At 43.1% G+C, this 26,453-nt stretch overlaps 2 protein-coding genes and 1 long non-coding RNA gene across 3 annotated transcripts in view; 2 read left to right on the top strand and 1 right to left on the bottom strand.

Moving 5' to 3' along the window:
- Positions 1-26,453, top strand: part of camk1da (calcium/calmodulin-dependent protein kinase 1Da) — a 238,680-nt gene that overhangs the window by 196,220 nt on the left and 16,007 nt on the right. The window lies entirely within an intron of this gene.
- ccdc3a (coiled-coil domain containing 3a) overlaps positions 1-26,453 on the bottom strand; it is a 45,977-nt gene that overhangs the window by 8,946 nt on the left and 10,578 nt on the right. Inside the window, exon 2 of the mRNA XM_069907469.1 lies at positions 23,301-23,475. Coding sequence (XP_069763570.1) covers positions 23,301-23,475 — 175 coding nt within the window. The remainder of the gene's footprint in view (positions 1-23,300; positions 23,476-26,453) is intronic.
- LOC138747876 (uncharacterized) lies at positions 18,935-23,069 on the top strand. Its single transcript, XR_011347702.1, has 2 exons — positions 18,935-19,070; positions 22,601-23,069. It is a non-coding gene; the product is annotated as an uncharacterized lncRNA (long non-coding RNA).

The raw sequence follows: 26,453 nt of genomic DNA, 5'->3' as shown, positions 1-26,453 counted from the left end.
GGTGCTGGAAGCATCTTTTAAATTGCATGAGGATCGACCCATTCAATCACCAACCCAGCGATTTGTGGGGGATCCCACCCCTTATAATGACAGTCACGTACTCACTGAAAGTACTGCCGGATGTTCAGATGCTGACTGCCTGGTGACGCACGCACGCAAGTGCTGACATCACCGGAATAAGCAGGTTGGCCATTTTCGTGCTCAAATCGCCTGTGGATGTGACCTAGGTAAATTTAACTGGTTTCCCTGCCGACCTCTGAGGTAGGCCATGGACCCAGTTGGTTAACCCCATTTTACATTGCAGTTTGAAAGGGCCTACTGCTGCCATCAGGAAAGAGGTATCGGTGCCATAAGACTCGCACCATCAGGTTCAGGAACAGCTGCTACCCCTCCACCATCAGACTCCTCCACAACAAACTCAATCAGGGACTCATTTAAGGACTTTTACTTGTGCACTTCATTGATTTTCTTTTTTATTCTCTCTGTATTGCACAGTTTGTTTAAATTCTTTATCTGTTTACAGTTCATTATCTGTTTAAATGTTCACGCTGTGTATAGTTTTCTTTTGCACTACCAAATAGTGGTAATTCTGCCTGGCCCACAGGAAAAGGAATCTCAAAGTTGTATGTGATGTCATGTATGTCCTCTGACAATAAATCAGAAAAGCCTGAGTGAAGCAGGCACCCAACCTGCATTTGGTCTCGGCAATGTAGTCAGTAGAATCAATAGACAGGGATGGACAGTGTAAATTTCTACCTCACCTGCTCATGGCCCTGGATAGAGATTAAGGCAGAGGTCCAGGAGCAAATTTTACTCTTTCTGTTAAAATATAGCAGGGAGTGGCAGGGAATACATTCTTGCAAGTAATTTATTGTCAAATCCTATTCCTCACTATGAAAATAACTTTCTAAATCCCCAGCAAAATATTTTTTTGAAACATTAAAATATTTGGACAATATCCTCTCCAGCTGAAATGCTCTGCTCCCACTTCAATGTTCCCATTTTGCACCAGAGACATATTGCCATGTGTCCATGCCCACAGAACACAATAGCCAGGGAAGTCAGCTTCGGAAGACAACAGTAGGATTCAATCAGCTTGGATCCCAGGTCCTCTGTCCTCAGTTTGAAGCTTGGTAATATAAAGACAAACAGAAAGTCGTTTACCATTGTCTTATCTTTGTTTGACAATGGAGTTCCTGGGAATTTCAGGAATTTCCATTCCTTGTAATGTGGATTTGATGGAATATTCTGTCCCAGTGAGCACAAGGGTTAAGTACTCCGTTAAAGTTCTTGGCAGGCAAGCAAGCAAATCTCAAACTCACCGGGGAACATGAGTGCAGATTTATGACTGGCTTCATGAACTCAGACATTATGCTGAATTCATAATTACATTGAGAACATGTCCTTGTTAATAATATGATGCCAGATCATTCCCACTGCTTACAGAGCAGTTATCCTAAACTTGTTAACCTTAGCCATGGTCAACAACACCCAGCAAACTATAAACAGTCAATGATATTAAACAGGGACAAGGGAGAGAGCTGTTGCTTTCTGTGGGATAACAGGGACTGGGGAGAGGCCTGGTCCTGTAGAGTGGAGAGGGTCACTGCTGGTCGAGAAATGCTGTTAATCAGCAAACTGCGGTAGGGATCAGTAGACCTGGACTGGGAATGATCCTAAGGCCAGGAAGATGCAAATGAGCTAAACACAACCTGCCCGAGGAACTCAGCAATCCGTGGGAGAGAAAGAACTGTCGACGTTTTGAGCCCAAATGGTTCATCAGGACTCTGTAGAGGAGAGCGAAAGCTGGGATAATGAGGACAGGTTGGGAGGGGCTGGATAACGGTCAGTGGGGGATTGGTGGACCAGGAGAGCATACTGTGTGTTGCTCCAGGTTCCATCCAGTACCACAGTCTCTCGTGTGTCTCCAGCAGACCATGGCCATCTCCCTCTCTCTCCCTCACACACACACACACACACACACACATGCACTCTCTATTTTACACGCATTCTCTAACACGCATGCACTCTCACACGCACTTTCAACCAACCACTCTCACACGCGCACACATGCACTCACACACTCAACTCACTCCACACGAGTATGTGCACAGAGCAAGGACACGAGTGTCATTGAGCTATCCAGGACAGAACAGGCCCTTCGGCACAACTCGTCTATACCGTCCTAGTTAGCATTCTGGGGTCGTCCATTTAGTCCATAGCCCTCTAACCCTTCCTCTCCGTACATCTGTCCAAATGTCATCTGAATATTGTAAATGTCCAGCTTCCTCCAGGAGCTCATTCCAGTTACAGACCACCCTTGGAGCAAAATAATTACCCCTCAGGTCCATCATAAATCTCTCCCTCCTCACCTTAAACCTGTGTCCTCTAGTCCTAGAATTGTCTACCCTGGGAAAAAGTCTATTCACCTTATCCATGTGTGTGTGTGTGTGTGTGTGTGTAAAAAAAATGAAAGGGAGAGTGAGGGAGAGAGAAAAAAGAGAGGGAGAGGGGAGAGGGACCATGAAATGAATGTTGAAATATCCTTGCAATCTCTTCACTCATTTGCTGCACTAAAAATGCCTTCCAATGGTCATGTGATAAGATCACCTTTTCTCTTTACATATGACACCAACCAGGACTGTTTCCCAGACAAGATTTCACCCCATCACCCTCGCAGGAAGCACACCAGACCACATCTGCAAGCTCAAAATACTGCGCACACACTCCCTGGTCTGCCCTCATTCACAGCTGGAGACATTCAGAAGACTGTATGTGTGGAACCCGGAGCAATGTTGGTGTGCTTTCTTCATGGCGAGAATGTTGGAGGTCGCCTCTTCAATTTCAGGACCACTCGGATGCCCCTGTTTTCAAAGCTCACTCTCTTGAGTTAGTGTAGAGGTGGCGCAGTTGGCGCAATGCTATTACAGTGCCAGAGACCCAGGCTTGAATCTGCCAGTCTATAAGGAGTTTGCATGTTCTCCCCATGTCTGCGTGGGTTACCTCTTGGTGCTCCCATCCTCCAAAAACATGCGTGGGTTGTCGGTTCTCTGGGGTATTTGGGTGGCACCGGCTCATTACTGTGCCCTACGCCTAAAAAAAATTAATCTTCTGCTTCCTTCTCCCTTGCCAATGCCCCCACTTGGTCGTACTCCCCTACAGGCTCTCCTTCTCCCACAGATTCACCTAGAACCCTTCCAAACATTTACCCGTCCCAGAAAATTTGTCACGGGGCTCAACTGAGCAGCCAAAAGTTTCCCGACCTTGTGATCAGCATCACTCACCCATGAATTATTCTGCCTGACAGATGAAACAAATGACTTCCAACCAGTTAATAACAACACACTTTTTGGATCGAGGAGCACCCCTCTTCAATCTCTTTTTATAGTTTGACATTAATGATTTCTTTACTGGTGATGTGCAGAGGATGGCAGATTTTAACAATCAGGGTGGGAGCTGGAAGTCTCTTGGCCCATCGTGTCTAACTTTTAATAAGATCTTTAATCAACTTCTCTCCTCCACCCTGCCTTCTTTGACTTAGCAACAGTCTTAGTCTTTGACTAGAATCAGAAGAGAAATGGCCCCATCCCCTAATGGCCGCCCTTCCGTCCATCTCCAGCAATCCCTTCTAAACCTTGACAGAGCATCCACACTTCTCTGGAGTACAAAGTACCAACGAGTTGAGCACCTTTCAGTTATCAAGCAGACTATCTAATTATCTACATGAAACCACACAAAAGTGGTGGAAATAGTCTGTTCATTCATCACCACTGCCTGAGGACAAAAACAGATTAATGTTCCCAATGGCCATTCTGCATCAGGAGATGACCAGACTTTGCTTTTTTCAGATGCCAACAGTTCAGCCGGATAATTCCTGCTGTAAAATTACACAGATTTCACTTTCCACAGAATAAACTCTAGGCAGAGTTATTTTTTTACAAAACACAATTACTTCAATAAGCACAGTTCCCTGAGTTCCGGCTCAACTTCATTCTGTAGATGAAAATAAAACTCTAAGGAAATCAAATAATACAGAAATTAGTTGTCCCTTTACGGGTGGCAGATCCACTCAAGAGAGTTAGAGAGATGAATTGAATGCAGGAGCTGTGATCATGTCAGATTCAAAACATTATCTGACCCCAAAGATCAATGTGCTCCTTTCAAACATTTCTCAGTAACCAACTGTCGATTCCCCCTCCGTTAGCTTCCAGTGATTATATCAATCAAAGCCCTTTCCTGTCGGTATCGGAGTGCAACAGAACAGTTTACATGGTCTGACACAACATCTGAGGATGTCAAAACACGGGTTCTAATTAGAAAACAGTTCATGCAAGAAATAATCTTTTTATAATCTCAAAACAAAATCCAGCATGGAAGGTTTTTTTTTCCCAACCTTTCTTTCATTCCTGATATTTTTCTCCATCTGCTTGCTAAAACACTTGCCTGGAAATCATTCCTTTATTGTCTTGTTTTCAGACAGATGTTACAGCAGAAGGTTTGAATATTGCGGCTTTTCAACAATTTATTTTAACTGTCATTTGATGTAGAATGAAAGGAAATATCAGATGAACCTAAAGGCGTTTTTGCATCCGGATCTGCTGAATCTCAAGGTTTATTTTACATGAACTTTCAAATATTACATCTATAAATGACTGCCACGTAAGTGGAGAGTTAAGCAAATGTTGCTCTTAGGTGAAGGGCAGGTGGACCACTTTTAACCATCTGAATTACTCAGGCTTCACCAGTGCCTCAATGTCACAACTCTTATATTCCATTCCTCTAGAAATTGAAATTTTCTGTTGGTCTAAGACAAGACCATAAAATTAGAGCTTGACTTAGCCACGTTGCTTCTTATACTGTACAACCACGATAGGGAACCTTCTGTGATTGCTTGGAGAAAGATACGAAGTTGGAAGATGTCAGATGTTTGGCTGAAACTCTACACTGGCTTATAAAAGCCTTTGACAAGAATCTGCGCTAAAAGCAAATAAAAAGATTCAGTCCCGAGGGAATGCTGAACAGATCTAGGGTCCGGTGTCAAATGTGAACATCTGGTTTGCAGCTCTGTCTCAGTCCCATCTCCCCTCCACTACCTCTGGCAGGGGTCCACTTTGCTCCCATGAGGGGGAGGACTGCACTCTGGGCTGGTTGGCTGTTGGGGATACTCTAACCAGTGACCAGATGCCCAGATCAACACCCACAGACTTTCAGAGTTCCTGTTTCCAAAGTCAGTGTGCGTGTATGCACTTTTATATCTGCTTTTAAAATCTTTAATCAAACTTTTGCAATACATTTTTTTTTTGGCCCACTCTTCACTTTTATTCCATAAATACTTGGAGACCCTGCTCCCCAAGGGCTTAAAAACACCCTTTATTTTTCTTCAGAGTGAAAAGTATCAGAGGTATTCAATCTCACCGAATGAATAAAGTTTATTGTCATATATAACAGTACAACATCCAAATGCAATGAAAGTTTACCTTGCATAGCTTCCCACTACACACTGCCAATTTAAATATAATTAGCACCAAATAAGCCCTGAAAAGGTTAAAAATGTAAAAGAAAGACATAAACAAAAATGATAAATATTCACATTTGACCGGTAAGTGGAAAAACTGTGCCATGGTCGTGCAGACAAATTTTTGATCCTGGAGTAGTTTCTGGGTCAGATGGAGGTTCAAGAGCCTGGTGGCTGTTGGACAGAAGCTGTTCTTGAACCTGGAGCTGCTGGACTTCAGGCTTCTGCACCTTCTGCCCCGAGGGAGCAATGAGAAGAGGAGGTGACCAGGGTGATGGGGGCCCTTTATGATGTTGGCTACCTTCATGAGGGGCTGTGCCTCACACAGACTGGGTTTTCATTCCAAGGAAGAGTTTTGTTGCCTGTGGATGCTTTGAGGAAAGACTAGGTGATGTGCAACTGGATTCACTGGAGTTTAGAAGAATGAGAGGTGATCTGATTGAAGCTTAGCAAATCCGTTTCCGGATCCGCAGGATGGATGCGCTGGGTGAGGGGAGGTTGATTTCCCCTGTCTAAATCAAAAAATACAGGGCCACCCATTCAGGGAGAAGATGAGAAATTTCTCAGCACAGAAGGTGACGAATCTTCAGAATTCAATACCCCCGATTGGATCCATAGAATCTTGACCATTGATTTCATCTTAAATAAAGAGAATGATTTGCAGACATTATGGAATCAAGTGATAGAACGTAGAAATCTACAGCATAAAACAGGCCCTTCGGCCCACAATGATGTGCTGACCTAAAGTAATAACCTACTCTAACAACTGCCTAGAGTTTCTAATCTGCAAAACCCTCCATTTTTCTCAGTTCCATGTACCTATCTAACAGTCTCTTAAAGATCTTATTGTACCTGCCTCATCAACGGTTTCTTTCCCTCCCACAGATGTTGCATGCTCTGTGGAGTTCTCCATTAGATTGTCTTTGCTTCAGGTTCCAATGTTAGCAGTCTCAGGTGTGTCTCCATTTTGCTCTGTTGATCCAGTCATGTTTGAGAAGTGTTTGAACACGGAAATACAATAAAGAGCTTGTCTCAGTAACTAACCATGAAGCAACTGGATTGCTGTAAAAACCCCATCTGGTTTACTCGTATCCTTCAGAGAAGGAACTGCAATCTGGCTTGAGCATGAATTCCCAGTGGCTAGCCATTCCAATTCCCCTCCCCATTCCCACACAGACGTGACTGCCCTCAGTCTCATCCATTGCCAGGGAGAGACCAAACGTAAATTTGAGGAACAAAACACTGTAATCCTCCTAACAGCCTTAAACCCAGGACCATGAACATTGATCTTTCTTATTTTAGGTTACGCCCACCTTTATCTACAACTACTGTTTCCATTTCTTCTTTACCTAGTCCCATTTTTACCTTTCAAACTAGTTCTTCCCCCCCCCCCCCCCCCACACACACACACATAAATGTCATCATGAAGAAAGCACATCAGCACCTTTATTTCCTCAGGAGATTCGGCATGACATCAGAAATCTTGGCAATCTTCCATAAATATTTGGTGGAAAGTGTGCTGACTGGCTGCATCACGGCCTGGTATGGGCACCAAAATCCCTGAGCGGATACAGCCCAGGACATTATAGGTAAAACCCTCCCCACCATCAAGAACATCTTCGTGGAACGCTACAGTCAGAGAGCAGCAGCGATCATGAACAATCACACCACCCAGCTCTGTTCTCACTGCTACCTCCAGCAAAGAGGTCTCGGTGCCACAAGACTCGCCCCACCAGGTTCAGGAACAGCTGCTCCCCCTCCACCATCAGACTCCCCAACAACAAACTCAATCAGAGACTCATTTAAGGACTCTGACTTTGCACTTTATAAATTACTGAATATTTATTTTCTGTATTACACAGTCAGTTTGTTTGCACTTCCAATAAGTAGAAATTCTGCCTGACCCTCAGGAAAAAAATCTCAAGGTTATATGTGATGTCGTGTATGTATTCTGACAATAAATCTGAACTTTAAAAAATAAACTTCCCACTACCTGACCCACACCTCTCCCACCTATCCAGTGCCCGATCACCTTTTATCCCCTCCCCAGCTCCTTTTCCCCTCCTTATCCGTGCTAACACCTCTTCCTACTTTAGTCTCAATAAAGGGACTGAGGTTGACTGACCATGTCTCTCCATGGATGCTGCCTGACCCACGGAGTTCCTCCAGCAGAAGATTCCAGCATCTGCGTCTTATGTCTTTCTCCTCTCCCCTTGTCATGTCTGGCCCAGAACTGGCCCCAGATCCGACCTGACCAGTGTAGTCGACTCTCCATCTCCACTTGAACTCAGTAACTAGAGGTTGACATTAAATGCTGGTTTTGCTAATGAAGTAAATCCAAAGGGGAACCATTGGAGCGAGTTCAAAGAAGTTCAGAGTTATCGCCTAGCATCGGAGATCGGCGCGGGGGGACTTGGATTTTACAACATTGAGAGGAAGCAACTCAGAAAGCATTGAAATAGCTAATGTCATCACATAAGGGATATCTGGAGAGTGACTTTAAACCAAAATCGCTGGCAGAACACAATGAAAATGGCAAATTGAGGACAGATGTCAGGAAGTTGTTTACACGGAGGACAATCGATATGTATAGGGGGGCTGTGGGTGGAGAAGCAGAGATTAAAATACTGTTTTAAAATAACAGCTGGATTCTGAAGTGCAGGGGTCTCTGTGGTCAAACATGTGGATAAATTAAAGCAAACTCAATGGGACCACTCGCCTTTAACCCGTGACTCCAGAATTAGCAGAATCAAAAGGATGAATACAAGGGAGCCAAGTGATACCAGTTTAAATACTTCAACATGTACGTGGCATCAGGAAATAACAATCCATTACTTTCATCCACTCTCATTAATGCAAAGAAAAACAGTGCCTTCAAATTAGTAAACATCAAAAGCACGCCTGTTATTCCTGTCCGAGGTCATGAAACAGGGACACTGGATATGTTCCTTCTCAGCTTGTAAACCAAGCCTTTGTAAACGAAAACAGCTTAAAACATCAAAGAGGAGGGAACCAGGGCAATTAACACGTGTGAACACAGAGAATTCTGTGGACCAGCTCGAGAGGCTGGCCGCACTAGTCAGGACACCCATCGATCAGTGGAGTGTACCCTGGGGAAGCAGAGATTACTTGTTTCTACTCTAAATTACACAGTGGGGTAGTATCTGGACTCTGCCAAACATCAGAAAGCTCGAGTTAAACAAGAAAATCCGCACACGCTGGGGGCCGAGTGCAGTACACAAAAGTGCTGGAGAAACTCAACAGGTCAAGCAGCATCCATAGGATGTAAGGCAGTGGTTCTCAACCATTTCTTCTCCACACACATACCACCATAAGTAATCCTTACTAACTACAGATCACCAATGGTATCACCCTCAGTAGGCACTTTTTCACAGCCACTGTGTAAAATCAGCAGAAATTTTCGGTGGCAGTGTAAAAATGTCAGGATGGAATTTTTTTTATGCACATTACATCCTGTAATTTTTCCACTCGTACCCCTACACATTTTTACAGAGCAGCTGCAATGTAAATTGACTGCAGCCACTCCATAAGAAACAGGCCTAATGAATGCAGCGTCCCCCCCTCCAACAAACTCCACAACACGGGAAGGCTGTGTAAAAGTGCCCCTGTGTAAACAACCACATTGGGGCACTCCAGAGGTAAGTATGCTCTTTTTTTCTGGAATTATTCCAAAGTTTCTGTGTAAAATTGTCCAGTTTCTCCACCTCTGTTTCCCCTATGCTGTAGGTGCTATGGGTTAGTAATGGACTAATTAAGGTCGTATGTGTGGGGGACAAAGCAGGTTGAGAACCAGTGGTGTAAAGGGTCAGGTATAAGAAAACAGGCAGATGCTTGAATAAAAATATCCAATATTTTGGGTCTTTTTAATCCGTGTGTTGGGCGAAGGGCCAGGCCCAAAACATTGGTTACCCTTTACTTACGATGCATGCTGAGTTTCTCCAGCACCATTATTTAAATTAAATTCAGACAAACAGCATGGTAATAAGCCTTTCTGATCTACAAAGTAAGTGTGCCCAGGAATCATCAGGACTTTTCATGTTGTTGCCTGTATTTTAGCAGCAAGTAGGAATGTCAGTACATTGTACTTCTGTGTATGACAATAAACTCACATGCTCAATGGATTTTTGATTACATTATGTAATGGGTCACAAAATCCCTTGGCTCATTCTTGAATTAATCAAGTCAATACCAACACAACCAAGCCATCCGAGTTGCCTACCCAAAATAGTCCCATTCGTCTGGTTTTGACCATATCCCTCTAAACCTCTCCTGTCCATGTAACTGTCTAAGTATCTTTTAGATGTAATTAGGCCCACCTTTCCCCTTCCTCTGGAAGCTCATTCCACAACCTCCCCCTCGCCCGATCTCCACCCTTTCTGTGAAGATGTTGTCATTTAGGTCTCTTAAATCTTTCCCATAAACCTCTGTCACCTCGTTTTAGACTTCCCTACCCTGGGGAAAAGACTGTCACTATTCTTAACCAAGCTCCAAAAATACTTCAATCTAACTGACCAAATACTGTAAAAACAGTGGCAGTTTTCTAAAGAAATTATTCAATTTAATCTCATGCGACAATCCAAAATTAACTTGTCTGTAGGCTTCTGGGGAATTGGAAATAACAATATCCCAAGTTTATGGAACAATCTCTTTTTATATTTTCTATATTTATATTCCTTCTCTTCCCTTCCCTATGCCAGACACAGAAATCCTTGAAGGAATATAAATACATGGCTCCAGCGCATTGCTCAAATGGCCATTATTTGTGTAAAAGTCTTGTCAATGAGTGTCAGACAGGGCATAACATTAGTGGGGTGCAATGGTTGAACCAATTCCCTGTTTCATGACAAGTGATTCGAGGGCTAGTAGAGGTGGGGGCTTCACAGGCCCAGCGACCTTGGTGCTGGTTGTGTTGAGTTTGTACATTCTCTATGTAGCCATGTGGGCTCCAGTTTCCTCCCAACCTCCACTGGGGGCTGTAGGTTAATTTGGGTTCAACTGGGTGGCATGAGTTTAAATGGCCGGAATCAGCTTCTACCATACTATAAATAAAATGGAAAATTTAAATGTATTAGCATCGCACCAACCATGCTGCCAATGTGGGGAATGATAATAAGTTTATTATTTACATTGTACAATGTACACATACATCGGAGTAAACTAGGATCAGAGCAGGGTTAGTGTAGGATTAGTGTAAATGGGAAAACTGAGTCAGGGAGCATGTGTGCAGAGAAAAGATCAGTCAATATTTTGGGTCCCTATTCGAGACTAGGGCGGGAAGGAAAGACAGTATCCAGTAAAGGGAAAACGCAACACTGGAGCAACTCAGCAGGTCAATCTGCCTACATTTTACTCACATTTTGAATCTTTACTACATAAAGTGCACTGTTTGACCTGCTGAGTTTCTCTAGCATTGTGTGTTTTTACTTCAATCATCTCTGTGGACTTTTGTTGTTTACATCAGTAAAAGGAGGGTGGAGAATGAAATGGAACAAAAGGAGGTAGGTGAGGTGAGGAGACAACTGGGAGGGTTGAGAGAAAAATAAGAGCAGGTAAAGGAGTTTGATGGGGGCTTCAAAGTAATTGCAGATGGTGATAGGACCTGAATAGTCTGTGGAGCAGGAATCAGTGACCTGGATTAATCAGTGTGCTTACTGCAATCTAACTCAGCACAAACCCAAGTTCTTGGGCTGTACGCCGCACTGGATAACTCTGCTCCCTTTACCTTGCACTCTCTCCTCGGTGTATTTACATTTAAATAAAAGGATTATCATTAGGGGAAAGCTATTCAGCCTCATCGCCACATCCCTCAAATCCCTTAGCATCTGGAAATCAATCAACCTGGAATTCTGAACAAATCCAATGTCTGAAACTCCCCAGCTTCCAGGAGGGAGAATTCCAAAGGATCACCTCCCTCAGTGAAAAAAAATTACTCCAGATTATTTTTTGGTAAATGGCTCTCTTCTTTATCTGAGAGCATGACCCCAGGCTCCTGGAAGCCCTGCCAAGGAAAACATCCTTCCCATATCTAACCTGTGGAGCCCGCAAAGAATTTTGTATGTCTCAATTTAATTGGAATTTTGCAGACAATTTCACCAATGTGTTTGTAAAAGAAAACATTGGCAGGAACACTGGAAACTGGTAACCCCTACCCTTGGAGGTCCAGAATGTCAGGTCCCACAAAGCTTTTACATCCATCCAGAGCTGCATCTTTGCCAACACTCAGAAAAGGTTTTCTCCAGAACAACGATTACATAGTTAGACTACAGGAAGCCCTCCGCAATGTCTCCTGACAATAAATCGCCCCACAGTGCTGACATGTTCTTTTATTGCTTCTGAGTATTTCAAAATAGCCACATTTACTCACTGGTGCCATTGTGACCTGGACCAGTTAGACTGCAGGACATATTGGCCTCTTGACACACAGGAAAGGTAGCAGAAGGAGGCTTTGTCCAGAAATTCCTTCCCAATCAGCAGTACCAAGAGAAACTATGTTACAGCATTAACCATTGGTGTCCTGCCTCCATTAGTGAGATCCCAACACTGAAGTACAAGGACAGCCCACATTGAGAGAAGTACGTCAGGAGGTAGCAGCTCCCTTCGTCTACCTGGGAGCAAAGCCGAGAGGTATTCTGGAGGCGGATGTGACTAAGGTAGAGGCTGGGACCGAGGTGGTTGAGTAGGGAAGTGGCAGCACTGGATAAGGCTCGACACTCAGAGGCCCCAGTTGGATTTTGGGAATCAGGAGGAGAGATGGAGACCAGGCAGCAGCCACAGAGGAGGAGGAGGTGTAATCTTCAATCACTTCCCATCTCCGAATGGACCTCCTTTTTTCTCTTTGCAAAATTCCTCTAGGACATGACGTCTCTTTGTCACCCTTTGAACAGCACGAAAAAGAATGCCATTTCCTTTATCTCAGTGCACGTGACAACAAAGAAATCATCCTAAATCTAATGGAACTTCCAGTCAATAACAGGCAGCTAATTTTCCCTTCATATTTCATAAAATAATTACAATAGTATACATTAAAGAAAATTTTAAAAGAGGTAATAAACAAAAAGGATGATTATAAACATTCACAATTACCATAGGGCAAGAGAAAAAAATTGGTACAATAATGTAGACAGTCCTTCTGTGGTGTGGGAGCAGTCCTTGATTAGGGTAACAAGGGAATGGTCAAGAGTTTGGTGGCTGTTGGAAAGAAACAGCTCTTGTACCTACAGTGGCTGGTCTTCAGGCTTCTGCTCCTTCTGCTCCAAGGGAGCAGTGAGAAGAGGTGGTGACCAGACCGATGGGGGTCCTTTATGACGTTGGCTGCCTTCTTGAGGCAGCGCCTCACACAGACATCTTCAGTAGATATCTGTCTTGGCGTCAGGTGTCCCAGGCTCGGCAGGTGTTGCAGAAGGAGCAGGGCCGAGTAACTGAAGGGTGCATCCCGCAGACGTCAGACATGGCAGCCTCTGTGGTCAATGCGGAGGCAAGGAGATAGTGGAAGGCAAAGCAATGCAGGCTATCAAAGCATTGAGCTTTGGTTTGTACACATCCAAACAAAGTACAGAACAGTCAAAACTGCAGATCTAGAAATGTGAATGAACACCAGAGGGAGGCCCTTCTGAGAGAAAACATCTCCAGCAGTAACCTGCCTACCTCCGATAAACCAGCAATGAGGCACCTCTGTCTAGATCTACTCCAACACATTTAGCTCTGTGACAGTACTGATTGCTGTGGACACTTTAAACAGTGCACATGCACATTGCTTGTCTGTTCCTACCCAGGGTCTGGCTATCATATGAATAGTGGATTACAGAACATAGAACAGGCCTTTTAACCCAAGATGTCTGTGCTGTCCACCACCAGGCCAAATTTTGATAACTCCACCTACCTGCACATGGTCTACGTCCCTCCTTCTTCATGCATCTGTCAAATGCATCTTGAACATTGTCACCCTACCTGCTACCACCACCTACCCTGTACTTACCAGTCCCTGCACTAACGGTCTTGTAAATCTCTCTTAAACTTTCTCCCCTCACCTTAGATTTCAGATTTATTGTCAGAGTCCATACATGACATCACACACAACCCTGAGATTCCTTTTCCTGTGGACAAGACAAAATTACCACTTATTAGTAGAGCAAAAAAAATTGTACACAATTAAAGTTAAACTTAAAGCCTTGCCTTTTAGTAATTGATATTTCCATCCTGCAGCAAGTAAGAACTTTGATGTATATATGACAATAAACTCTCATTCCCCAGCAGGAGAATCGCTGGCTCCCCTCTTGAGTCATGGGCTATCCTCGTGCCCACACTCTGAACGTATACAAAAAAGAATCTCTTCTCCTGGGAACTGGGGAATCTTTGGAATTTTCTACCCAAGAGGTTGGTGAGGACATAGTTGCTCGATGTGAAGATAATCAAGGGGTGCAGGCCTAGTCCAGGAAACAGAATCATAATTTATTGTCATGAACAAGTCACGAAATTTGTTGTTTTGTGGCAGCGTCACAGGGCAAACATTTATATAAACTACCTTACAATAATAAATAAAAATAGTGCACGAGAATGACAAATTGAGGTTGTGACTGTGGCTCATTATTCATTCAGGAGTCTAAGGGCGGAGGGGAAGAAGCTGCCCTTGTGTTGCTGGGTGTTCGTCTCAGGCTCCTGGACCTTTTCCGTGATGATAGCAGAGTGAAGAGGGCATGGCCTGGGTGGTGGTGGGGTCTTTGATGATAGAGGCTGATTTCTTAAGACACCGCCTCATGTAGATGTCCTCGATGAAGTGGAGTCTGGTGCCCGTGATGTTGCAGGCCGAGTTAACAACCTTATGGAATTTTTTTCTTGTCCTGAGAGTTGGGGCCTCTGTACCAGACAGTGATGCAACCAGCCGGAATGCTCTCCACGGTACACCCGTAGAGGTTTTCGAGAGTCTCTGGTGACAGACCGAATCTCCTCAAACACCTCGCAAAGTACAGCCGCTGGCGAGCCTTCTTCATGATTGCGTCAACGTGGAAGCTCCAGGACAGATCCTTGGAGATGTTGACACCCATGAATTTGAAGTTTTAGATCTTCTCCACTACTGAGCCATCGATGAGGACTGGTTTGTGTTCTCCTGATCCAGACATGATCACGTTAAATAGCAGGGCAAATACAAGAGGCTGGGTATGCTACTTCTGCCACAAATCCCAATCCTAATGGTCATCTCTACGTTTTTATGGAACAAAGTGTGCAGAGGTGATATGGCCAGGCATGAACACTAATATGGGACTGCATGAGGATAAATGAATGTTTCTTATCCACGGCCTCTTCTCACTGCTACTATCAGAAAGGAGGTACAGGAGCCTGAAGACGAACACCCAGCGGCACCAGAATAGCTTCTTCCCTCCGCCATCAGATTTCTGAATGGACAATGGACCCCAGACATGACCACACATTCTCTTCTTTTGCACTCATTATTTATTTTTAAATAGTTTATTTAAGGAAATGTCATTGACCGCAAAATTTGCACCTGTAATACCCAACAGGGCTGCCACAAAACAACAAATTTCTGACACGGGTACTTGAAAATAAACTCGATTCCGATTCTGTGTACATTTATTGTCTTTTACTTCAATTATTTACTCAGTAATCATTTTTGTTGGGTTCTTTTTAAACTAAGTACCAGTTAAGCTGCAGCAAGCAAGAATTGGGGTGTGTACGTGCATTTACAATGCGTATGACAGTAAACCCATCATCACTCCAATGCTTCAACACCAGAGACCATAAATCAGGTTCCTCTCCATTTTCTTAATCTATATCTGCCACAGTTTTGCTCAATATCGTGCTGTAACAGTGACAAACAGGGATTATCTGCATTTGTGATATTTGCTTCAGAAGCAGATGTCCTTTGCATAACCCTCTACAGTTTGATTTGATCACATAATTCTGTCCTTGAATCATCTTAAACCAATATTGCAAGCACTGTGATAAATGATTATCATCCTGAGAGTTACCTCCATTGTTAAATTTAAATGTAGACATACAGGATGTTAACAGGCTCTTCCAGCCCACAAGCCCATGTAGGTCTATTTCACCCAGTTAACCTACAACTCCTATACATTTTGAACAGTGGGAGGAAACCCATGCAGACACGAGGAGAACGTACAAACTCCTTACAGACATCGCCAGATTCTAACCCGAGTTGTTGGCGCTGTAACAGCGTTGCACTAACCGCTAAGCTAACAGTGCCATTGTTCTCTCTCCACTGCCGCTGCTACACCTGCTGAGTATTTTGAATGCCTTCGTTTGAATTTAAGGCTTCCAGCTCTGTAATTGTGGTTTGGGTTAACTGCCTGAACTCAACAGGATCCCATTTCCTCAAAGCAAATAAATCATTCCTCCAGGATTCTTTGTAGAAAGAGGGATTTAAATATGAAGGAAATCTATACATCTGTCAGCGAAGATAGAAAAATACCAACAAACACTTTAACTTCATATTAAAAGAAACAAACAAAAATGATGCAACTTCATTGGACAATTAATCAGATGTAATAATCCTGATGTTATGAGGATTCCAAAAATGTAAATCCAAGAGAAGAGCATGAAAAAAAATAACCATTACATGAGATGGCAATCTAAAACCCAGTGATCGGTCAACTCTCAAAGGGTAACAGAGCCCATTAGCGAAGGGAGAAGGCAAAGTCTCCAAACAGCAGAGGTTCATTTACATTTAATATGTCTTGGCTGTTTTTTCTTGAGTTCAGCATTGGAACTACACAAAGATGTTCAAAGGCAAGGAACAGCTGCAAAAAGATTTGGTGACTCTCGAGTAAATTCTACCCCATGCACTGCAGGTTCTGTCGGCTTCAGCACCATTTCATCACCGAGCTGCTTTTGATAATGCTCTGCTGTTACTATATACTCTTCTTATATATAAAGTCATTGTGTATTTACTAGAATTAAATAAAGTCAAAATTCTGTCGATACACAATATCGAGGAAACACATCTCCTCAGTGTTAGGAAGGCGCAACAGCGATTGCACTTCCTGAGAAGACTTAAGCGGACAAGGCTACCGGCCACCATTACGTCAACCTTCTACAGGAGCTCTATCAAGAGTGTCCTGGTCAGCTGCATCACAGAAATGGATCAGAAGTCAATCCACAGGACCATAAGACTGGCAGAAAGGATCATCGGAGTCTCCTTCCACCATCCCACCACCCCCCCACCGTTGTGACCTACAGGGATCGTTGTCCGAAGAGGGCATGCAAAATCAATCCACCCTGCACACAGCATCTTTCAGCTGCTCCCATTGGGGAAGAGATCTAGGAGGATCAGAGCCAGCACCTCCAGGCTGAGGAACAGCTTCTTCCCACGGGCAGTGAAAATGCTGAATGACCACAATAACCCTCTGAGACTCTCATATTCATGAAACAATATTTATTTATTTATTTATTAGTATAGATTAAATACTTATCCTCCATATGTATTGTTTGTCTGTATGTGTGTTATCTCTAGTTGTGTGCCTGCACCAAGGACCGGAGAATGCAGTTTCATTGGGCTTGTGCAATCAGACGACAATAAAATTGACTTGACTTAAATGTGCTGAGATTGAAGTCCAAGTAAAATAACCACATTTATTTTTTGAACAGTCAACGTATTTATGAATTGTAAAACAAGCAGAAAGTTTTTGTTTAACTTGGATATTGGACTGAAATGTGCTCACTTTTGGTGAAATGAGTTTCTCTTGCCAAGAAATGAATCCTCCTCTATTGTGAATGGGTTGGGGTTCAAAACCGCTGCTGTCCATAAGGAGTTTGTACATCCTCCTGTGACTGCGTGGGCTTCCTCCGGGTGCTCCAGATTCCTCCCACCCTCCAAAGACGTACGAGGTCGGTAGGTTAATTGGTCGCATTAAAATGTAAATTTAAAATTTAGAAGATGAGGAGTTTTGTTGCCATTGCACAGCGAGTTGATGGGACCACATGTGGAGGACAGCAGATAGAACACAGCAGCATTAGAAACCATCTAGAGCAGATTCAACAGGCTAAAGGAGACAGATGGAGGAACATCCACAAGTTAGGGTCCTTCCACTGCTGGGAATTGTGGGGCTGAGAACTGTGAGGACCTTCTATCAAACATCGACAGGTGCATTGTAGGCAGTATACTGACTGGTTGTGTCATAGCCTGGTGTGCAATTCAAGTAACCCAGAGGGCTACAGAAGGTAACAAACATAGCCAGGTCCATCAAAAGCTCTGACCTCTCATCCACTCCAGACATCTATGTGAGCTGTTGCCTCAGAAGGCAGTCAAAGGTATAAAGGACCCACATCACCCTGGTCACAGCCTTTTCTCACTGCTCCCTTGGGGCAGAAGGTACAGAAGCCTGAAGACAGTACCTCCAGGTTCAAGAGGTGTTTCTTTCCAAAAGTGATCAGGCTCTGGAACCTCTTTGTCACATTAATCAGGGACTGCTCTGACACCACAAAAAGACTGTTTGTATGTTTGCAAGGTCATTTGTTTTTGTACTAGGGATTACTGGGAACATTTATTCCCTGTCTGATGCATTTAACTTCTATTTTACTATTACAGTTTTTCGTTACAAGTACGGGTTCAGCTATAGCAAATAAGAATTTTAGTGTATATTGTGTATGACAAATAAACTCATCATCAATTGGGCAAATGCTGAGATTCTGGCCAGTTGTAGAACCATAAGAAGTTCCAGAAAGAGACCACAGAGAGAGTCAAGAACAACAATATACCATTACTTATCATCTCCCAAAGACTAGAATAGACATTGTGCTTCCGAAGCTGCCATTTTGAGATGCTCTATTGATAACGCAGAGAAGTCACAGTGAGATGTTTAATTAAATCCTTCAAAGCTCATCAGAAATGTTGACCTGCTGACCTAAAGTTCAGTGAAGTGTAAGGCTGCAGAGAAGGGGTAGAACAGAATGATCTGGGCCTTTTGATTATTGAAAGATATTTATTTTGTACGTCTTTTCATATTATCCCAATAACACTGCTACATTTAAAGAAACATTATTCTTGCATATATAGACCCTCAAACAATACTTCTATTTCAAATGTAAGATAGTTCTTGCAGTTGTTTTCAGGACTAATTTATCATTCGCTCCTTTGGGAAACATTAAGAACTTTTATAAGCATATGCTTATATACTTATTGCTCAGGGGTCAAAAGCTTTAATTAACGTGGTGTTTAAAACCTTTTTTCCCTCTGAAGATTAGTGTATATCTGTTAATCCTGTAGGCAGTGTTTGTTCTAAATGGATTTGTGACATGGGTCGTTAATAAAGCACAGTTTAAAGGTCATGTCATCCTGACTTTATTCCTGCCTACAAACAAAAATATTTGTTCTGTAAACATCCTGATTGGTACCATCGCGTGATTGACACAAATGTAACCCAGGACAGGAATGAGCTGCAGTTGAGAGCCCCGGGTCTTATCAGACCTGCACCAGCTGCCTTGAGCATTTTGGAAACTCCCAGCTTTTGAAAACCATGTGAAAAGACCAAATGGTCCGCGAGCACATCACATCCTTGTTAAAGTAAGTCTTCTTGCTGCATTCTATTCCCAAATAACCCAGTGGTTTCAACATTAAAGATAGACCACCATGGCATTTAAACAATGTGATCAAAATCAAATTAGACAGGCTATTTGAGGGACTCAAGCGAGTCAGGCAGCATCGTGGTGATAAAGGGTCAGTCAACGATTTGAGTCGAGACCCTTTATCAAGACCCAGTGAAGTATTGATATAGGGTTTGCATTCTGGGCTAGTCCCATTCCCCTGCATTTGGTCCATACCCATCTAAACCCTTCCTATCCCTAACTCTGTACAAATCTCTTCTGGATGTGGTAATTTCACCCACCTCCAGTTTCCCCCAGCATCTTGTTCCAGATATGGACCACCCTCTGAGTAAAAACATTTGCCCTTCTGTTCCTTCTTAAACCTCTTACCTTAAGCCCATGCCTCAAGTTCCAAAACCATCCACACTGGGAAAAGACTGCAAGAGTTTACTTTATCCACGCCCTCATAACTTTATCAGATCCCTCATCCTCCTGTGCTCCAGGGAATAATGGCGCAGCCTACAGATTTTTTTCTTCTCCAGACCCTGCATCAGTAGTAATAGCATTGCACTAACCTCTACACTATGCATGCCACCCTATCTCTGGTGTGTAGAATAGAAAATATCAACCAAATTATGCGTTCCACTTCCACTGCAGACTTTCATGGTGCTTCTGGTACTTAATACTTCTCAGATATTCTAGGTTATAGATTTCACCATGTTTATAAAGTTCAATCACATTGCAGAATACAAATTACATGATAGAGGAATTAGGGGATATGGGGAGAAGGCAGGTAGGTGGAGTAAGGTCATAAATTAGATCAGCCATGATCGTATTGAATGGTGGAGCAGGCTCGATGGGCCATTTTTGCCCTACTCCTGTTCCTACTTCCTATGTTCCTATGTTCAAACTGAGATAATATTGGATTTGTGTCCTGAACATTTAATCTGTTCATTCTCTTCTGGATTCCTCTTTGGTTATATATTTACTTGTTTTTTTCAATGTTTTTTATGCTTATTTATTCATCAATATCAATTTTATGGAACTTTGGCATTCAATGTGAACATACTGAGAAAGAATTGAAAAGAGAGCTCCCCAAAATGTTCCAATGAACATCTTGTTTATAACCCACTCCCCTTCTCCCCAGGACACCAATAAAAAGAGTTTAAATGTGGCTCCAACCAGATTCAGATTTATTATCAGAACATACATGACATCACATTCAACCCTGAGATTCTTTTTACTGTGGGCCAGGCAGAATTATCACTTATTGGTAGTGCAAAAAAAAAATGGACTCAATGTACACGGGTAAAGAAATGTAAGCAAACTGACTGTTTGCACTAATAAAGTGCACAAGTCAGAGTCCTTAAATGAGTCCCTGATTGAGTTTGTTGTTGAGGAGTCTGATGGTGGAGGGGGAGCAGCTGTTCCTGAACCTGGTGGGGCGAGTCTTGTGGCACCAATACCTCTTTCCTGATGGCAGTAGCAAGAACAGAGCATGTGCTGGGAGGGGGGGGGGGGGGGGTGGTGTGAATCCTTGATGATTGCTGCTGCTCTCTAACGGCAGCGTTCCCTGTAGATGTTAACAATGATGTGGAGGATTTTGCCTGTGATGTCCTTGGCTGTGTCCATGACCTTTTGCAGGGCTTTTTGTTCAGGGGTATTGGTGTCCCCATACCAGACCATGATGCAGTCAGTCAGCATTCTTTTCACCACACATCGAGGGAAATTTGCCAGGGTTTCTGATGTTATACAAAACTTCCTAAGGAAGTAGAGGCACTGACGTGCTTTCTTCACGATGCAATCCTGGAAAGATCCCCGAGATAGTGGCTCCCAAGTACTTAAATGTGCTCCCCCTCTCCACCTCTGATCCCCCAATGATCACTGGATCATATACCTCAGGTTTTCCCTTCCTGAGATCTACAATCAGCTCCTTAGTTTTGGTGACATTGAGTGCGAGGTTGTTGGTGCACCATTCAGCTAAGTTTTCAATCTCTGCACTCATCAAATGTAGTGTTCAATCCAGTCTGCCTGCCTTTCAACCATCCTGCACGTGTGAGAAACACTCCCCACTCTCTCTCTACACTCCCCACCCTTCCTCCCTCTAATCTCTCACACACCCTCTACACCCCCACACATCTACACCCCCTTTATACCCCCACTACACTCCCCACACACACCCTCCACACTCCCCACAGCCCCTCTACACTCCCCATTCCCCATGCTCCCTTTAATGTTGCCACCTTTCCATTAAACTACTGGGTTCCCAAGGAAAATTATCATTCTACTGAGTAACATATTAAAACAAGGAAAATAAAGATGTATGGAGTAACATTCAACAGTCCAGAAAATGTACCAATCTGTCACCACCAAAGTCCGGAGTGTGCCAGATAATTGGAGTTTGATTCAAGTCCAAATATCTGTCTCATTTTGAATTATAATGAAAGATTAAAGATTCACCCTCCAGGAATGCAGACTTTACATCCCTCTCTCCTCACACCTAGGTCAGTGTCTCCTCACTCTGGTTTGGTGGTTCTCCATCCCCACATCAGATCTTCTCTGACAATATCCCTCAGAATATTATATGAGCATCTTTCTTTTTACTATACTCCAGAGATTACAGAGCTAATGTGTACATGAGTCACAAAAGGTAAACAAGGGGAATGGGACCCGGCCTTCATTCCTGGAGGGATTGAATTTAAAATCAACGCGGTTCTGTTGGAACTGTACAGGGTACTGGTGAGGTTATACCTAGAATAAAACACTAAAGTCTGTAGATGTTCCGATTTAGTAAAAACACAGAAATGCTGGAGGAACTCAGCAGGTCTCGCAACGTCTGTAGGAGGGAAAGATATATCAACGACATTTCGGGCTTGATCCTTTTTTTTAAAAAAGGTGGCCACACTGATGTTCTTACACATGGTTCTGGTCTACTTACTTGAGAACGGTTATACTGACTTTGGAGAGGTGCCGAGGTGGTTCACTGGGTGGATTCTGAAGATGAAGAAGCGATCAGCTTATGAGGAGAGACTGAGTCGTCCAGGACCGTACTCATTGGAGTTTGAGAGGATTTAATGGAGCTTATAAAATTATGATGGAATTGATAGAATAGCAGTGAGGTGGCAGGTGAAACTATGGGGACATAACATCAAGATTCAAGGGTGGAGATTTAAGGCAGAGATGAAGAGAAACTGCTTCTCCCAGAGAGCAGTGAATCTGTGGAGTTCACACTGAACCACTCCTGTTGATCAGCAAAAGAGTGACCTAGTTAAGGCATTGTTCCTCAGTGCAGTGGAAAGTGGGGAGGACTGCTGGGGAGGTGGCGATGTCTCGGAACCCGCTGGAGTTCAGATATATGCCAGCTGTTTCAGCAACCACATTCATCCATCTTGTTTTGTCCTCATATTGAGGCTAATTCGCAGCCGACTGCAACACAAATTAATCACTCACACAATTCATTTCTTACAATTCAAAGCCAGCGACTGATTAATGTTCCTGTATTTCTTTCAGCATGCAGTATTTAAGCAATCAACATGAAGCTTGGAACTGAATAACTGTCAACTGAACAGAAAAAAATGTTAAAATCCTAAATAGGGTATACCAGGGTTTAAAAGAGGGCAAGCAAAATCATCGAGAACCCCTTCCATCTAGCACACAGCATCTTCCAGCTGCTCCTGTCGGGGGAGAGATGCAGGAGGATCAGAGCCAGCCCCGCCAGGCTGAGGAACAGCTTCTTCCCACGGGCAGTGAGAACGCTGAACGACCCAAGGAACTTCTCACACGGACCCTCCGAGATTCTTACACTTCTGAAGCTATATTTAATTATTTCTTTGTATATGTGAATACTTGTCCTGCTTATGTATTGTTTGTCTGTATATGTGTTATGTCTGGTTGTGTGTTGCCCTAAGGGCTGGAGAACACTGTTTTGTCAGGTTGTACTTGTCCAATCAGATGACAATAAACTTGACTTGATATCCAATACCTTCTTTCAAACCATTTCTGCTGATTCACTTTAATCCTTGCATACTCAATCAAGAAGGTTAAATTTCCATAAAAATATATTAGTATTCAGATTTATGGTTAAGAAATGTTAAAATGGGACACTTATTGGCTCTCTTCCAATAATGATAATTTAGAAATGTTATTATCAGAGAGAGAATCGACAGTGTCTGAATAACCCATGGAGATGACCAGCAGGTGTCAGCCTTACCCTGTGATCTTCTTGGATCTCCCAGTCCGCTGTGTAAGTTTGGAGTTGTTGACCTTGGGTACAATTGGAGAATTGGAATAAACTCGAAAACATCTTCCTGTTCTCTGTGGTGTCTGGAAAAATAGCATCCTGAAAATTAACTCCATGTGGAAGTATGTTATAATTGTCATCCATTCTGCAAAAATAAAAATAAAATAGTTTTATCAATAACAGATTGCAAAAAACAGTAAAAATGCCAAATATTCCTAGTAATACATTCCTTCACCCTGTGATAAAGTAAACCAGCTAAGAAGATTTAAAAAAATATTTCATGCAAGATTGTAATACAATACTCATATTGCATCAATAAGACCAACAATTCACCGAGGTGAATCCACAGGCACTCTGCCTCTCTGAAGGGACTCTCTTTAACTTCTCTTTCTCCTGTTGTTTTGGGTGCCGACAATAGTCATGTCGACTCTTTGTTTGTCTTAAGGCAGACAAAAGTTGAAGTTCAGTAAAACTCCCTGGTATCCAGCACCTACGGGGATTGAAAGATGCTGGATAAGCAAATTATCTAGTTGCTTGAGATTACGTGTTGCGTGACTGGCGAACTAACAGTGAGGATTGCCAATTTTAAACTTCTGTATTTTTAATCTAATTATTTTCCTTGATTTTTTTTGTTGGTTCTTTGAATTCTGGATATCAGGGGTTTTACTGTACATCGTGTACATTGCATTTTTAATATATTATTATGTGACAATAAACGGAGCCTTGACTGATGTACTGGGTGCTTTCTTGAGGCATAATCAGGGAGACACATCACACCTTCTGTCCAATACCCCATCACCTTTCAGTCCTCCACGGTTTCTTTCCCCCTGTATAATATCACCACATTTTTTGCTATAATCTCAATAAAGGATCCCGACCCAAAATGTTGGGTGACCATCTCTCCCCATAGATGCTGCCCCTCCAGCAGCTCGAGATCTGTGATCCTTGTGTTTCACACATTTAGCCACTTCTGGAGTGGCACAGTTAATGTAACAGTGAGTGCAAAGCTGTTGCAGCACCACCAATCAGGACCGGGGTTCGATTCCAGCACTGTCTATAAAGAGTTATAGATGTTCTCCCCATGTCTGTGTGGGTTTTCCCCAGGGCTCTGGTTTCTTCCTACCATTTGAAACATTGAGTGGTATCAGTTTGTGGGCCAAAATGGCCTGTTACCATGCTGTATTACTAAATTTTAAAATTTTAAATACCTCCCTGGAGCTAACGCAAGAACAAAAATCAACGTTGACTCAATATTGCTTCTGTCACTGTGCCAAGATCCACTGCAAAACTGGTCAATTTGTTGTTGAAAGCAAGAACTGAAAAGTAAACGGTTTCTTTCCTCACAGATCCTGATTGACCCACTGAGTATCTACTTTCAATTCAAATTTATTGATATTATACTTTCAGGAAAATAATTAAAACACATTTCAGAAATGTAATTTAATTGTTTAAGGAAAGCATTTAATAGCATTTGCCCAAGACCAGATAATGAATTGATAGTTTTTTTGTTTAAGTTAGCTGAGCTTTATTTTTTATTTACAGCATTCTGCTCCGTATATGGTTATATGGTTAGAGCACTGTAGACTCCGATGTGCTCTATTTATACCCGTGTTACCCAATTACACCCAATGTTTTGAATAGTGGGAGGAAACTGGAGTACCCGGGGAAAACCCACTCAGACATAGGGAGAACAGATAGCACCAGATTCAAACCCAGGTCGCCAGCATGGTAATAGTTATCGCCCCAACTGCTACACGAACTCTGCCACCACAAAATATCTAGTACAGTGAGGAATCTTCCGCAAGCTGACTAACAAGCTATCTCTAACATTCATACACCCATGTAAAGTAGAACAAGAATGCAAATACACGGGATAGGATGACAAATCAAATATGATCAATCAGCACCAAGCAAGATCACTGTTGTGGGGTTCATTCATGAGCCTTATGGCTGTGGGGATGGGGGTGGAAGGATGTCTTTAAGCTTGTTGGTGCCAATTTCATACTCTTGAGCCTTCTTTCTCCTCATTGGAAGAGAGTGTGTCCAGGATGTGATGGGCCCTTCAGTGTGTTGGCTGCTTTTCCTGAGTGGCAGAAGATCTACGAGTCCGTGGAGGGGGAGGGGAGTATGCATGATGGTCTGAGCTGCCTTTGCCATTTTCTGCAGCTTCCCATCTTGAGCAAAGCAGCTCCTGTCCCCCACGGTGATGCATCTCCATTCTCCACAGCTTATCTGTAGAAGTTGTTGAGTGGGGATCATGTTGAACTTCTTTCATCTTCTAAGAAAGTAGAGATGCTGGCTTACTTGGTTGGTTGCTGGTTTTGACAATGCTTTCCCAACTCAAACGGCCACACAACACCAGCGTTTGACATCAAGTCCATGATAATATCCGACAAGGAAGAGCACTAATTCCCACACATAGGGAGCCAACTTTCATCAAAAGCAGACTTTGATGAAGAAATCCCCCACTACACTGAGTAAACCTGCAAAGAAGAGAGACCTCAGTCCCAGCTCAAAGTTTATGTACTTTTGAACAGCAGTGATTCCTCCACTCCAGAATGGATAGCTGAGCTCAGCCATTCAGTCTATAGCCCCCTTTTGACTCTGCTCAAAGTTTATGGGCCTTCTTCCATGTGAAGCAGTCATTTAAATGTCTTTTTTTCTGTACTTCTCTCCTACCGACAACATAAAAAAACATAAAATATTTTATGATTTCAGTCCATGGCCCCCTTATATGTACTGTGGCCACCGGAGGTGGGGGGGGGGGGGGGTGGTGGTGGTGGTGCGTAGTAGGGCCCTCGCTGACAATGGCTGGCCTTGGGTATTGAGGCATAAATGACAAAACCCCCCAAATCTGTTGGCAGAGTCTTCTCTCAAACCAACATCCCCTGCAATAGGCAAACACACAATTGACTGGAGGGACTCATTGGGTCAGACAGCATTAGTGGGAGGTGAGTGGGACAACAGAATGAGGGCACAACTTCCCAGAAATCCCATCCAATCAGCTCCACCAGTCCCTCTCAGGTCTACATGGGCCTGATCAGCCACTTCAGAACATGCGGAACTGGTGTGGAAGCAAGTTATCTTGCAACCTGGACTGCCTTAGACATAGAAAAGAAAACA

This window comes from Narcine bancroftii, chromosome 13 (genome assembly GCF_036971445.1).
Source record: "Narcine bancroftii isolate sNarBan1 chromosome 13, sNarBan1.hap1, whole genome shotgun sequence".
Taxonomy (NCBI): Eukaryota; Metazoa; Chordata; class Chondrichthyes; order Torpediniformes; family Narcinidae; genus Narcine; species Narcine bancroftii.
This window is presented reverse-complemented; position numbering and strand designations above follow the sequence as displayed.